The following is a 16213-nucleotide window of genomic DNA, read 5'->3' as shown; positions in this document are numbered from 1 at the left end:
CGATTCCGACGCCATTTAGTGCACGAAGCGTATCGTTTACATCGAACGCAGCGAGAGACGCAGCTCGCGTCTGATATCATTTGGCCGCCATGATTCACATGCGTCACCGGCTACACCAGCTGCTTTTTTACTGCGCTTGTTTAAACAAGATAAAGATTCCCTGCTCCTTATTAACACTTTCTTGACGCTAAGTGGAGTCTTTTGGGCGGTTGTAACTTGTTTTTATTGGAATCAAGATGTCGAGGAGCATTTGAAATAATAGATTGCTCAAGCTCGCTCAACAGAAAAATCAGATTTTTGTTTTTTGAAGCAGACGACAAAGTAGTTCTTACAGTTGACACTAAGCAAAAATGTGGCGCTGCTACAATAATTAACACTATTCTTCAAGCACAAGAAACAGGTTACCTCTACCATACCCTCTAGCACTTAGAGAATGCTATTGTATGTCTATGCACTCGTTGCAATATGTCAGCTGCCTTATCGACGAAATGTTCTTTCGGTTCCTTGCGTAGACTCGCGTAGACTCTTTGGGGCGTGTATCATTGCTGAAATGTGTTCCGTCTCGCGGTCATGTTAACTTGCTCATCATAGTCTTCAGGGTTTTGTAAGTGCCAAGCAAGATGCCGATCTATGAAGGGATAGGCATGGTGACCGAGAAAAACTCGGTGGTGTTTGACTTCGGACGCGCCTACACCAAGTGAGCAATGGTTCTTTGTGGGCGTTCCTAATGTAACCAACGATCTGAATTGTTTAGCCGAAGTTTGCGGTGGTGCAGTTAGATCGCTGCGAAGGCATGCTAGTTCATCAGAACCTTTGAACTATAGCGATGGTTAAAAAAAAAGTGGCTAGCGTCTGTTGGTGTGTTGCACCCTTTACCGGCGTGGTTTATGAACGTCGTGAGTTCAATCGTGTGTGTGCTAGTGCCTGTGCTGCGGAGCGTATTGCGTTGTCCTTATTCGCTGTACCCGCCGTGATGTTGATAATGCATGCCATCTAATTCGAACTAAGGCACGACATCAAACGCAAGATGTGCCCTGCTACAAGAGAATGTCGACGTCGAATGTGCCCGCAGATCAACACCACAGTAATGAAATGTTGCCGCTGTTATACGGTGATAGCGTCTGTGTTTGCATGGCCTTCCGGTGTCAATGTATTATTACGGTGTGGCATACTTCGTTGTCGTTGTGTGGCGTGATGATTGGTCATACAATTAACGTTGTTGGCTGATACAGCTTGTGAAACTGGTCGGTTATTGCAGGTGTGGTTTCGCGCGTGAACCAAGCCCCCGATGGATCATACCAAGCAGCGTTCCATTGGGTCGTAACAACCAGGTATTGAATTATTATTTTTCTGTGGAAACGTTCATCCTGACTGTAAAGTGACATAGCAAGAGAATCCTACGAGCACCTCAAATATAACCCTTTGACTAGTTAGGAAACAACTTGGGAACAGTGTTTTATGCACCACTTACAAAGCACTACGTCTGGAACATGCGACAGTGTTCACCAACACTTCACATGCCCTTTAAAGGAGTGCTGACGTGACGATTTCAACTTTTTATTATTTTATATAGGCGGAACGTTCAAAGCCTCCAAGTTCAAGAAAAAATACTGGCAAGCCTTTGAGCGCCCCACATAATTTACTGTAATAGCTTTTTCTACGAACCAGTTTCAGTTTTAGTACCCAGGAGGTAGACAGAGGTAAATGCTTCTTGATGCCATGATACATTGGTTCGCTCCATTTCTGTGATCGCTGTATCTGGCACACCCAATCACAGTCAGAAGAAACATGCCTAGCCTTAGGTTGCTACATGACCTAGGAAAATTTTTCTTTGCTTCGTAACGTAATGATAATGTTGTCGAGAACAGGGCAGCATTTAAAGTCTTGCTAAAGTACCGCAAATCATTTTTCAAGCTAGAGGAAGTTTCATAAAAGGCAACCCAGCCCTCTCTTTCCCGTCCTCCTTCCCCCCCCCTTTCTCTAGCTTATGTTTTGTTGTATCTCGTATAGCAGATGATAGGACACTGGACTTTTGTTAACAGGTGTTAACAGGATTTATTAAGCACAGAATACAGAGGAAAGGGTTTGGTTACATGGAGGGCCACACACAACTTGATACTTTTGTCTTCTCCAAGTTCATAGAGGAGGAAGGTTGCCAAGGGGGAGTGGAGGATTCAGAAGGGGTGGGGAATGGTGGTGCCATCTCTTAATCTTTCTTGTAACAGCTTATTAAAATTAAATTAAGGTATGACTGTTTCCTAAGCTTCGTATTTGAAGAGTCTCATCTTTTTATGTGTGAGAAGCATGTGACGAGTTTGTGCAACTTCGAAAATGTGTGTCAGTACTCTCCGGATGAGATTAAGAAGTTTGCAGGGACAACATGGCCACAATTAGTACATGACCGGGCTGGTTGGAGAAGTATGGGAGAGGCCTTTGCCCTGCAGTGTGGGCATAACCAGGCTGTCGATGATGATGACTTTCGTACATGTTACATCATGTTTGTGGTGCTTGGTAATGCCAAGCCCACTGAAGGGACTGCAGGCTTGCTTCATATAGCACCTGACCCCTGTCAGACCAGCAAGTAATGAGTGCAGTCTTGCTAATTAAAAGTCTTGAATGACACCATTTGAGGCACTTGGCAATTTCTCAGCTAGCCAGCATGGAGCTAGTGTGAGCCCATGAAAGCTAGAATGAGGAAATGCATGTCAAGCCTCCTTTGCCCTTTCCACAGATGCAGCCCATCTGGAACTACTGGGCCCAGGATGACCTCACCACCATGCTCAAGGAATTCATGTACACCCTGTACTTCAGGTGGGTTGCCATGGATGCCAATTCTGAATGAATGGAGGCAATATATTGCGCGCTCAAGTTCGATGGAGGACGGAGATGGAACAAGTGGAGATACATGCAAGCACTTCATCCATGTCCTCTATCATGCTTTGTGCTCTGCGAAATGCGCTCTCGAAAGAGAAGGCGGCTGTTGCTGCAGGTATGCTAGCTTTGAAGAGGTTGACAAATCAGCGTTTCAGGAATAGCCAGTGTCTGTGCACTGCAGGTGTGCTCTGTTGTTTTCACTTTCAGAAAAGCTGCAGCAGTTGCTTCCCCTTCCCAAATTTGTGAGGTGGTTGACGTCTCACTAATGCAGCTGTTATCAGATATGTACTTTGATGTCCAGTTTTTTTTTTTTTTCCCCTGTGTTTCAGGCATCTCTCGGTCAACCCCAAGGATCGGCGAGTGGTTGTCGTCGAGTCTGTGCTATGCCCAACGCTGTTTCGCAACACAGTTGCGCAGGTGCTCTTTGAGCACTTTGAGGTAGGTCTGCATTTACCAGCTCTAGCCAGTGTATTTTTTTGTTTGTTTCTTTGCCCTCAGAGACGCTCTGCCAAAGACAAGCTTGTAGAATGGAATAGCAACGTCTTCATTCTCTTGCTGATCAGTATAAGCTGCATCAGTGCTGCCTTTACTGTTGTATTTTCATTTATGTGTGTTTCATTGTGTGTATTCTATAAGCATATGTACGTTACGTGCTGATGTTTACACAAGATGTTCTAGGTTTATTTCATTAAGTCCATGTTCATTAAATTGACGTTCAACTGAACATGTCTGGCCTTCCTGCCACTGAAATAGCTTGGCTTTTTTCTTTTTTTCGTTTTTGTGCTAACATGCTGCTGGGCTATTTGACAGTGCCTAGCACTTCTGTGGCGCTGCGGCTTGCTGAAGCACTCAGGCGCCCTGTAGCAAGTGAAAAATCGTTCACATATATATGCCAACCCTGACAACTGATACATCAAAGGAAGCAAAGCTGTATAAGTGCCTGTCCTCGTTTTTTCCTGTGTCCCTTGTCCCGTTTTGAGCTGCACCACTCGGCCTCATATATATAAGCGAGTTCTCGCGCCATTCGGAAGTACAGGGAGTTTATTTGCTGGCTCATGGCCTCGCTCGAATGCAGCAAGAGCATTCGAGTAAGCTGGCACTGGGTTTTCTTAGTGAAGGCTCTGACGCAGGCTGTGTTGCAGCACCAATGCATCCGCTTTCACCAGCGTAGCCATACAGTCACCTAGCTGACATTCATTGTAGAGTCAACATAATGCAATGTGAGAAACAAAAATTACAGATTATTTCTTTAAAAAAGAAAAAAGCTGCGCATATGAATTGTCAGTTGACCTGAAATATATGCAAGATATGTTTTATTAGGAAGATTGGTTACATTTCAAAGCAAATTTCGGGCTCTGACGCACGCCGGCATTCGATGCACGAAAACCATTGCAAAACCCACTTTTTCCCTTGCCATTAAAATTTGACAGCTTCACTGTAAAATCTTGATAAAGAGGACAAGACACTGTTGAGTTGCAAAATTAACTGAGTTGCTTGGTGTTCCATTACCAATGTATGCATGGGAATACTAGCAACTGAGGACTTTTGATAAACTTAATCCTTGGGGAGCCAGAGCACCTTAAAGACTCACCTCACGATAAGTGTACCATCTGCCACAGTGGCTGGGTCTTTGCTGAAAGAGAACATAAAACGTTTTTATTTCTGTTTTATGATTGATGAATTTGTTTTCCTTAGAACATAGGCACCCATACAGTTATAATGAATGGGAGCAGTGCCGCCAGCAGGCCATCTAAGCTGCTCATAAGACAGAAAGGTCCATGCTCACTGCACATCAGATCCATTTGCATGTTTTAGATTTCATTTATGGGTTTTACAGTATGTGAGTAAACGGCAATGCAAGATAAATATGGGAGAACTGAGACAATTTACGAAGATTTCATTCTAAGAACACTTTGTCACGCGGCTTGCTTGCTTAACATGCAGCTAAGATAGTTTTTTAGGCCATGCCAGGTTTCCAACTATACTATGTTCCATATCACGGCGTCTCCATGTTGGCATAGCAGCCGCTAGGAGACGCACGCCAATGCTGGTGCCCTCTGTACTCTACAGACACTAGGAAGTGGTCTTTCATAGTGTTGCTTGTTATGTAGTAAGCGGAGCGTAGGGGATGTTAGAAACTCGATGGCAAAGTGATATAAAATTGAGGAAAATAAAATGGGGAGGTTCATAAGAGACAGGTCTCCAGAGTTGCACAAGTTATTGCTGTTACTGCCTCGCACATTGTGTATGACTGTGAATTGTTACTCCATCCCACATTCGTTGTCACCAATGAACAAAACAAACAAATAAACTGTGCAGGTTCCAGCCATAGTTTTCGTGCCGTCACATCTCATGGCTTTGTACACCCTTGGGATCAACTCTGCACTTGTCCTCGACTGCGGATACTACGAGAGTATCTCACTTCCGATATCCTTTTATTTTGCACTTGTTTTTTCGTGAGGAAGGAATTCCTCAACAGCTTGGGGATAAGTTAGCAAAATTTTTTTAGCGAATTTTAGCTTTGCTGTTGCTGTAACTGTGGCTCATCATCAACCTCATCAACCTCTTGAGCTTACCTTCACAGTATGAAAATGTATTATTTACGCTTAATTTTCATTGCTGCCACTCTCGGATAGCTCTTTGCTGCAGGCCACAGCATGTCATTGTTCGTATATTCGACTTGTTTCTTGAACAACTCCACAACCATCGTAAATAGAATAGTGGCCCATACCTAAACTAAATATTTTGCCAGTTTCATCTTGGACGCAAGGCTCTGACGTGCTGATAACATGTGACACGGCTTCATTGCTGCTAGCTTAACATGTAAAATAACTTCTTTTACGAGTGAGCTTTCGTAATTGAAGCAGTGTGTTGTCGTGTTGAGGCCAGCCTATGCTACTGTATCTAAGGAAAACTTGTTCTGTCGCCACCTTGTAGTGAGAGTGGTGATTTCAGTGGTTCTGACAGACTTGCCACAGCTGTGAATGAGGTTTTGGTTTTGTATCCAGTTGTAACGCGTGAGCAATTTTTGGATTGGTCTGCTTGGAAAAAATGATGCACATTAGAATCGGGTAAATATAGCAAGATTCAATGTCGGCTGCCGTTTTGGTTTAAGATTCTGCCGAGGGCATGGCAAAAATGTCCATTCTCGGTGAGAGAGAGCATTTCTTCGACATGCCCGCTGCTCTGTAGCAACGTCAAGGCATTTCTATTCTGTTTATCGTTTGTGACGGTGATTGGCCAATCTCAGCGTTTCTCACTAGAGAGTTGTAGTGTCCCTGTGAGCTTTTTGCTGTTTACAGATTACCAGGTTACTGGAACTGTGGACAGCAGTGGTATCGACACCTTGGGACGCTTTGTCCAGCTAGAGGGCATCTGAAAAAAATTTCTGTTGCTTGAGTGTTCTCATCGAGGGTAAAGCATAACGGACTGCTGGTACGATGAATGCACCAGCAGCTGAGCAGAATATTATAGGGCACTGCAATATATTAGCTCTGTGTACTCTCGTGTGAAGTTCAGTGTCACCAGATGTCGCTACCGCATTGCTGCTGCCCCATACCTGTCCGGTAAGCCGGTAATTCGTATATGCATTACCATTTACGGAGTAGCTGATACCCTCCAACATTTGGTGTTTCTCAATGTCTGCATCAAAATAAATGTAGCAGACATCATTGAAAGGCTCGTGTCTCCTGCAGTTTGGTCTGCAGCTGTAAGGTGTTCATTTGGTCTGAATTTCTTAACTAGCGTCATGTTCACGTTTATGAAGGAGTCTGCATCCTCAGTGCCTGGCAGGCCATTCCCCTTGGGGGACTCGCCATTCACAGGTGAGCTTGTTGCTTCCCACTGTATTCCTATTCAACCTTTTAAACGGCAAACACTTGCGAGTGTTGTTGCGTAAAGTTTGTGTTAGAGAGAAGGCCATGCAGGTACAGAGTTTGTAGTATAGTTGAAGAGTGGCAAATACTACACTGCAGTCCAACTCAAAAAGGATTTGTGTAGGTGTACCAGGCAATTATGTTGATTCATTTCCCCAACGATGGGGCGGAGATGAATTTATTTTGATGTCAGGGTCTCTAGGCTGCCTCCTTCTCTTCTCATGTTGTGGATTGCATGCAGCCGTGCGCTGCTGAATATGAACTAGCTGCCCCAGCAGTGCAATGTTAAGCATGCCTGCAGTTTCTTTTGTGTTTTTGTCTCTTTAACACATCCAGGCGGATAGAGTCTGAGCTCATGGAGCTGGCAACAGTGCGAGGTTCATCTGACGGCGAGTTTTCGCTTGCAGAGGTGCTTACTGGTGAGCGAGTTTCTTTTATTAGTATTTTTTTTAAAGTTGTGAGCCACAGCCATTTGCTCATTCAGTTATCAATGTTTGTAGAACACCAGGAAAGGTTACAAAGATGTTTAACATGCTTTTATTTGGAACAGAATTTCTGTATTTCAATTCGAGGATTTGCCACTCTACATATGTAGCGAAAGAAGTCGAAAGGAAAGCCATGAAATAAACATGTGGGACTCTCAATACAGCGAACTTGTATCGAACACGAAAATACCTTCATTATGCCTGACATTTGTTTTGAGCATGCATTTGTTACATGCTGATATGGGTGAGGAACATTTTGTATGTACTTCATTGTATATCCGTTGATTTATCCGTTGCCGGATGTACGATAAAGTTGTTTCCATCCGTTTATTAAGTCCGTGATCATTATATTGATGCTTGATTGTACTGTGTACAGTGGCTTTGCAAAACTGTTGTACGTTAACCAGTGAGTATAGTCCTCTGGAAAAAAAGTCTAAGCCTTGCCTCCGTCGAAATAGTGGGCCTGGTATACAAGCCAAGTCCCAAGGCATGCCTCTGTTCACATATACATGAGTTTCTTACAGACTACAGAAGTTCCAGTGCATAACGAGCTGCACACACAGTTGCCAACAAAAACATGTCATTATGAACTGGCACTATGGGCCTACATGTATTTTTCAGGAATTTCAAGAAGAAACAGGATTTTTTTTTCTAAACATCAGCGTTTGTGTCAGGATGTATAACCGCTTTCGCTGCCTTCTTTGCAACTTCAAAACAGCATGCAATCAGTGTTGTAATTCGGGGCCGTATGTGTGTAATCACAAAAGCATTCAATGTGCAACCAGCAGCACGGACACAAATGCACACAGCACTTTATGTTTGTGTAATCCTGTGCATGTAATTCTGTTGCTTCTCTGTGTCTATGCACTGGTTGTGCTAAACTGAATGCTTTCATAGGGGAAGTGCACTAGAACACGGTACAAAAAGAAGGCACATATAAAAACAACACATTCGCCTTTTTTTCTGTGTTGCTTCATTTTGCCTGTGTCCTTAGCACTGTTTTGGCATGAATGCTAATAACGAATTAGCTAATGCTTTCACATTAACTGAATGCTGTTGTGAAAGCATGCAATGCTGCAATCCTCACCAAATGCAGGGTTTCTAAACAGTGATGAAAACGTTCAGTGAACTGTACTTATGTCAACTATTACATCTATACCTTATACCTTTCTTTCATTTTTTGTTGTTGTTGCACAGATCCTATCAGGGAATCTGTTCTAGAAGACATAAAAGGTAAGAATGCATGTTTTGTTGTGTTTGTTTTTGTATAGAAGAATGAAGTAAATAAGGTGTGTGTTTTTGAGGTTCATCAAAACGCTGACGGTGGCCAACTTTTCCGTACGATTCCAAAGCGCTACTGCTGGGGCTCGCTGAGGTAGACATCGAAAGAGTAGGCAAACTCCTGGGGCCATATTATAGGAACGATCACTTACAAGGATACTTTCCCTTTTGCTAGATTTCACGTGACTGTTACTAGACACGTTGGCATCTACAAGCGGCATCATTCGTGGTGCAGTGCCAAGCACACTGCCTTAGCACAGTGGAAGGAACACTGTCACCTGTGGATCCCAAAACCTCCTGTGTTAGTTACGCAAAAACTTGTGAAAGCATCCCCAACAGTGATAGTCTGAGAATCCCTGGTAAATTCCTTGAGAGTTGAAGTCTGGGACGAAACCAGAACCATATCCGTGGCGTTAGTGACATCCTACCGTCAAAGCCATTGACTTCACATGATGGCAGCTGAAAAAATTTATGTCTACCATGGTGACAATGACGTGCCACTTTCAGTCTTTAATTGCAAAAGCTAATTCAACAGTTGTTATTTTGCATTCTAGTCTAATTAACAACAGTGCAGTAACAATAATATGTGTTTCTGGCGCTCCAAAGTGTTGAATGTGTCCAGAGTGCTGGAGACATTGACGGATGAATTGGCAAAGTGGTTGCTCTAGGCATGGGCCACCATCCTGTTTGCAATTGTAGGGGAGTGATTCAGGCGATGCAGAATAGTAGCACCAAGAACAATGGATTGGCTGCAGTCAGGGTGATATCTTGTGCGATAGCAGTGACATGTTGTTTAAGGTTGTTGACAATTGACATTAGGTGCGAATAAATTTTTAGCCAGTGAAGGTAAACTTGGCAGGTTTCATTTCATTTCTGATTGCCAGAATTGGCTGCATTTTTTGTGTTATGAAATTATATGCCTATTAGACTGATGCGTATTGTTTTCTACTTTGAACCCTCAAGAACTGAATGTGTTAGAATTACATGAATACTGCCCAATGAAGCAATGGTGCGTCTGGATTTTTTTTCTGTGTTTTATTTTAATTTGACTGGCCATATAATTTGAGCGATTCTGTATGTCTAGTTGAGGTCAAATTGATGGAATTCAACTGTACTGTGAATACCTTTGTCCACCAAAAATCGTTGCACATCAGCAGATTAAAGCACATTGCTATTTGAGCACAGCATCATCAGATTTCATAATCGGCATTGCCATTTGCACTTCCATCCTGGTATTCTAAAAGCACCGAGAAAAGTTTTGCACAAACCATCAGCGATGATTGTCAATGTAAGCAAATAGCCGAATGCTTGTGGAAAGCTATTCGCTTTTTTAGAGTGTTGCCTTTGACAACATATATTTGTTGTAGTGAAGATACTATGTAGGTAGCATTTGTTGTTTTATTGTGTAATTCCTTAGAGAACAGAGCTGTTAGCCAGTCCATCTGTGGCCACTGATCACTAAAACGGGCAAGAGAACCAAAGTAAGCTATTCACTTTAAAAAAAAACATGCATACTGGGGCCCGACTGTGTTGTGTCAGCACAGCTTTTACATTGAGGCTGAAAATTTTCGTTATCCTAATGGAAAGAAGGAAAACAAAAATAAGATGTTTAATTTTATTTTCATTTTGTTTTTCTTGGCAGTCCGCACTTGTTTTGTGACTACCCGCGAGAGGGCGCTAAAGCTGCAGGTTTGGGGATTCGCAAGGAGCAACAATGCTGAAGTCATTCCGGTGGGCATCATTTTTCTATATCTTGTGTGTTTTCTTGTTTAAATATGACAAGGGTCATTTTCTCTCCCATGAACTTTCATCCATCCTGCAGACTTCTACAGAACTGATTTGCCTTGTTAAGTGTCCCTCTTCCTCGAGTTGTCGATTAATTGGCCCTCACCCTGCAACCTACTAGCCTCCTGGTTAAGCTCACATGGTAGAGCGACTGCCCCAGAAAGGCGTTTGGTCCTGAGTTCGATCTCCGGAGCAGCACAAATTTTCCTTAAACTGTAAAGCTTTCTTTCTGGCAAACCAATATTGGGTTTCCTTTGTAACTTCGTGCTACGGTTGGGTTTGTCCACCTCCGCTCAAGGAGGACAAATTTCATATGGCAAAACAGCTCAGCTACAAAAAAATGCTAAGAAATTTGTGGGATCACACTGACGTGCGCCCATTGATGCTTTGGCTTGAAATCCATGAAAGAAAAGTTTTACCTTCATTCTTGTCAGTAGTAATCTCGCAGCTCTTTCCACCAAATAAATGACAACGAACCTTTCAAGAAATGCTTTACTTGCTGAGAGTAAGTTATTCTTTAGTCGCCTGTCTAATCTTGGCATCTACATTCATGGACATGATGCATTAAAGAGATTGTGCCATGGATCGTAGCAATTCTCGAGAAGCTCCTGTGACCTTTTCACCTTTTTATGCATGTGTTTTAATGCATGTTTTACTGCCTGTCTGTCATCATGACTCGGTGCTCTTCTGCCTTTCGTCAGGATCCTCCTCCCCCGCCACCAGAGGTCAAATATCCTTTGGACGGCGACAAGATCATCACCATTCCGGGGTCGCTAAGGTGAATAATTTTTCAAGATATGACAGCTTTAAAGTTTTATGTTGGCAGCTGGGCTGTAATTAGATTTATTCCATATCTGTTTCAGTTAGTCGAACCTCGATATAACAAACGAAGATATAATGACTTATTGGATATACGGAAGTAAATCTAAAATGCTTCTTGCCAACATCAGCACGTAATGAATGCCTGCCTGTAATGAATGTTGGAGATAACGAAGGTATTTTCATGTCACATGTGACTTGTTTATGTCGTAGAAATCGAGAAAATGAATGGAAATGTAATGGTACCCGGTTGTGTGCGAATGGAGCGGGAATGGAATGGCTTTGTCTCGAAGAACGCTCGTTCACTTTTACCGTGAACTCCCCCACAAGCACTCATAGGCACTCGGATGAGTTGACCATTGCTTAGTGGATGTGGCGTTGCGCTGCTCAGCACGAGGTCGCGGGATCGACTCTCGGCCACCGCAGCCACATACAGATGGGGTGTAATGCAAAGATGCCCATGTGCTTAGATTTAGGTGCGTGCCCAAAAAGCCCGGGTGGCTAAAATGACCAATTCATGGCTCTTTCCCCGCCCCCCTCCCATCATCCCTCATCATAGCTTGCGAGTGCTTTGGGATGGTAAACCTTAGAATTTGATTTTAAGAAAAAGCTACTGTATGTTTTGATGACTGGACTGCACGAAGGTAAAAAAATGTAGTGAATACTTATTGCAGTTTTTTTCTTCCCTCTCTTCCTGTTCTCTACAGAGAATATGCAGCTGAAGCTCTGTTTGAATTGGACGGCGACATGAAGTCCATAGCAACACTACTTCTGGATTCCATTTTAAAGGTAAGTGAAGTCCTTGTGGGTGCCACAAGGTCATCAGTTACCTCACTTTGCTGATGGAAGTGAATTTGTTGTGTGTCTTTCATACATGAAACACTCGTGAATGCTGATTTGAAGCCATAGCTAGGTTGTGTTCTGTTCGACTCTGAAATTAGCAGTCTTTAATAAGGGCTAGTTTGGACAGCAACTTACGTAATATTGAATGGTGCGAGAGAAGGTGTGCATGCTGAATTGCTTACTCTTGACAGTGAAATACTGACCAAACAATATTATGCCGTAGCCAACTGCAGCATGTGTTACTTTGTAGGCCGTTATCAATATTGCATTCAGAACTTCGTAGTTTGTTAACATTGTTCACTTTTTAATGTAGTTAGGAAGCAATAGTGGCTTTTTATATCAACTTTCAACTTTGACAGTTCATTATGAAATGCCCCCTCCTACTTAACGGATAACTCAACCAAATATGGGGCCTCCCTTCCTCAATTCCGCATCAATATTCAATATGGCGGCTAAGTGTAATGGCAGCCACTAAAAGTATGCAGTCCAGTCAGCTCCGTATTAACAAAACTGATTTATGAAGGTTGTTTCCTTGCAATCTTTATCTTCTTATTCAATGCCAAAACTATTTAATGTTTCCTTGGAATCCTACCCAAAAATGAGGTTAACATATTTGTCCCTCAGCAATTCACAGACTAACTTGTGATCAAGCTTGAACTACGATACGTTCGATGCGCATTCTTGTCATTCAGCCTGTGCCACTGGACGGCCACTGTGTCACAGAAAGTCCAAGCGCCTTCCACACTAAAAAAAAAAAAAAGTTAAAACAACTTGATCACCTTGACTTCCGACCACAGAGCATATATCTACACTAAAACAATGAAATGATTTTTATTTGAGTTTAAAATAACAAGTATAGTAGCTAACTAAATTATAACCCGCCGTGGTTGCTCCGTGGCTATGGTGTTGGGCTGCTGAGCACCAGGTCGCGGGATCGAATCCCGGCCACGGCGGCCGCATTTCGATGGGGGCGAAATGCGAAAACACCTGTGTACTTAGATTTAAGTGCACGTTAAAGAACCCCAGGTGGTCAAAATTTCCGGAGTCCCCCACTACGGCGTGCCTCATAATCAGAAACTGGTTTTGGCACGTAAAACCCCATATATTATTATTATTATAACTAAATTATATAGTAGTATGCTAATAGAGTAACTGTATTAGCAATTTGTTTGCTGAGCTGTTCACTACTGATACTTTGCTTCAGCATGTCAAAAACACTACTATGCATTTTGTGTTATGTTTTCCATGTTTACATCAGCATTTTGATGTGTCAAGCTAAGCGTATAACAAATGATACATTCAGCTATGTGGGGTTAAACAAAAATTTTAAAGTCCTGAAGAGAGAAAGTCAAAGCAGGTAAAGCACTTGTAATTTTGTGGTTCTCTTCCAGGCTCCGATGGATTCGCGGAAGGTCCTGGCTCAGAACATTGTGGTCATGGGTGGGAGCTCCATGATGCCGGGTTTCAAGCACCGCCTCCTCCAGGAGCTGAAGAGCTTGGTCCAGGACCCGACGTACTCGCGGAAGATGAACATGAACACGTTCAAGTTCCACAGCCCGCCCAGCAAGGAGAACTACACTGCGTGGCTTGGAGGTAACGTGGGCGAAACTGTGTTACCTCACCGACTTTTGCTGAGAACAGCAGTTACGTGTTAGGGAATGCACTGAATGTGTATTTTGGTTGTTAGTCTAGTCGGTAACATTCATCACCTGTGCTGCCGTCACAAAGTCTGTGCTCAGGCTAAAGTTGAAAGAAATTACGGGCTTCCTGCCTCATGTTTGAAGCCTCTTGTATTTCGTGTCTGATATTTAGAGCATGCGAAAATCAGCCCTGGTGCATCATAGCTGGAACAGCTGCTGCACCATTAAAATGGAAACTATTTATTATCATCATCATTATAATTGCCCCTCCCCCCACGTTTTGTTGTCATGTGTGCAAGATATTTTACAGATTTTCAAGTCCACAAGTGCAGGCTGTGCAGATCAAGGCACAGCAGCAGAAAGAGTGAAAGGGTTTCAGAACAGTTCATGAAGTTCAGTGAAGTTCATGAATAGTTCAATGAAGAGCAGGGTGAAAGCAGATGTGTTCTCTTTGAAAACATGTCAGAAGGCGTTGCAATTGCAAAAGTTCTGAAAAAAGTGCCAGTTATGAGCTTGGAAGTGCACCGAGTGTGACTATCAAAAGCATTTGTTAAATACTGTGGAAGTTCATTGGCAGCTTGAGGAATTAGTGCTTTGTGGGCTTGGAAACAAAGGAATGACAATACACTGTGCTGGAAACATAAAGAAAAAAGGCATTTATTGCCCCTTCATGCAAGAATTCCAGCTAGCCGATCTACACGCTAGAAATGAAACGCGCTGAGGAATTGAGGGGGTCTGACTCGCCATACAAGCTTAATGAACGAGTAGTGTTTACCCGTGCCGGACGCTGATGTGTGAGTGTTTTGCAAATGCAGTCTCATAAACAGTGCACCATTTGAGCCGTCAGGCCACCCTCCAGGGTTTGGTCCCACAGAGTAGATTAACAAGCGGTCGGTCGGAACCGTGCGCGACGTGACGAAGAGGAGGAAGCGAGTTTCCCTTGCACCTGAGCATCCGTGCCATCATGTGGCACTAGTATCGGAAGACTCGCACCATCTCTTGTTGTGCTGCGTAACTACGACTCCCTCCACCGTGTGTGTGCTATGCGAGGAAGCTGGATGCCAGGAGACATGAGCCACGCTGTCTAAACATCGGGAGATGCAAGAGGTTCGAGTGTTTCCACAGTCTTCACGTGCGAGTTGGTGGGTGGCACTGCGTCGATCACCGATGCTGATTGCATACCGTACATGTTATTACTGTGAGTTTCACACTGATGTTTGCAGTATTTGAGTTAAAGGAATCAAGGAGTCACTTGAGTCTTTCTCTTTTCCCTTCTACAACAGATATATTTTTGTTGTAGTTTTAAATGCGCACAACAGCTGCATGTGTTTGGTAACTGCAGTGCTTTTTTTTTTTTTGCTAAAGTAAGAAAAGTCATGTAGATGAAGTGCAGTTAATATTGCTGTACACAGACCGTGCTATTGGTGTTGAGAGGTTCAGTTCATTTTTGTTCTTATATGTTTTTTCTGCTCGCTTTCAAATTCTTCATTTAACTTTCACAAAAAGAAAGGGTGCCATATGTGTGTTCTTTGGTTTAATATTGATTATTAAATTGCCCCTCTAGACAGTTCGGCTTTTCTTTGGATCTAATTTCTTGCGGCACATCTGCATGCTTGCATACATACTCTCGTTTTTTTTTTTTTACTTGCATAAAGTTCTCAATCTGTTATGACACCCAGTTTAAGGCAGAACGCCAAGTAGAATTACATCTAAAAAGGTATGCGTTTTCATTCTTAAAAGAAATTGTTTGTTGCACAAACATGTCGCGCATCTTTGCAGCTTCCATCTATGGCTCTACGGATGCAGTGAATGTGCACTGCATCACCAAGGACCAGTTCATCACCAACAACCGGCACATTCCAGACTGGTCAGACCAGGCTTGGCAGGCCCTGTCAAGCAAGACAGCTTGAAAAGGCTTCCCTCTCCGAGGACCAAAGATGCGTCCATTTCATCTCCCACGTGCACCTCTGTCGTCGTTCCTCAAAACACAGCTCCTTTTGCCAAACTGTGTCGCGCGAGTGCCGAGGCCATGGTGAAAGTTCAGCAACATTTCTTCTGCAGTGATCTGACGTGCAAGAAGTTTGCGGCGAAGGCACTGCCGGCTTCGTTTTGGTGACGCTTGGCTCTGCGTGTTGAAAACTGGAAGCTTGGTGTTGCGGCTCTGTTGCGTTGTTCATTTTATGTTGACAAAAGAATCTGTTGCTCAGTTACATCGCATCATAATGGTGTCTGCCTTTTAAGCTGGTGTGCTTTTTCCTGAATTACTCAAGAGGTGTACTGGTTTCTTGCTGGATAAAACCTTGAGAATTTGTGTCCCTACTACTCAAAGGGAGACACTCTCCTTTTTTTTTACTATTTAATGCAAATGGTAAAGTTAAGTCTGGGTTGGAAGGCCCTGTATTATTATTAACTTTATCCACACTCTTGTGCCTTTTCCATCTTTCATGCGGCTTCTTTGGTGACCTGTGTGATATGGTATCAAACCCAGGGTCTTTTGAATGAAAAAAGGGTGAATTGATGCAATTTGGTTCCTTGCAGAATGAAGTGCTTTGATGAATGCCGTGCTTGCAAGGAGATATCGTGTTCATGCAAAGCTTTTTTTTTTATCTGT

The 16213-nt window shown here is 43.1% G+C and overlaps 1 protein-coding gene across 1 annotated transcript; it reads left to right on the top strand.

Annotated features, from left to right (window-relative positions):
• The first annotated feature begins 446 nt into the window (after positions 1 to 446).
• Positions 447 to 15819, top strand: LOC139052696 (actin-related protein 10-like). The gene is made up of 13 exons (XM_070529743.1): positions 447 to 697; positions 1259 to 1331; positions 2732 to 2811; positions 3204 to 3312; positions 5194 to 5301; positions 6631 to 6698; positions 7086 to 7168; positions 8432 to 8467; positions 10158 to 10246; positions 11002 to 11078; positions 11827 to 11908; positions 13354 to 13555; positions 15382 to 15819. The coding sequence occupies exons 1-13, from the start codon at positions 621 to 623 to the stop codon at positions 15510 to 15512; spliced, it is 1215 nt and encodes a 404-aa protein (XP_070385844.1). The 5' UTR covers positions 447 to 620; the 3' UTR covers positions 15513 to 15819.
• Positions 15820 to 16213: the final 394 nt, after the last annotated feature.

The sequence above is a fragment of the Dermacentor albipictus genome, unplaced genomic scaffold (assembly GCF_038994185.2).
Source record: "Dermacentor albipictus isolate Rhodes 1998 colony unplaced genomic scaffold, USDA_Dalb.pri_finalv2 scaffold_29, whole genome shotgun sequence".
Lineage (NCBI taxonomy): Eukaryota > Metazoa > Arthropoda > Arachnida > Ixodida > Ixodidae > Dermacentor > Dermacentor albipictus.
The sequence above is the reverse complement of the archived record's forward strand: the minus strand, read 5'-3'. Positions and strand labels throughout refer to the sequence as shown.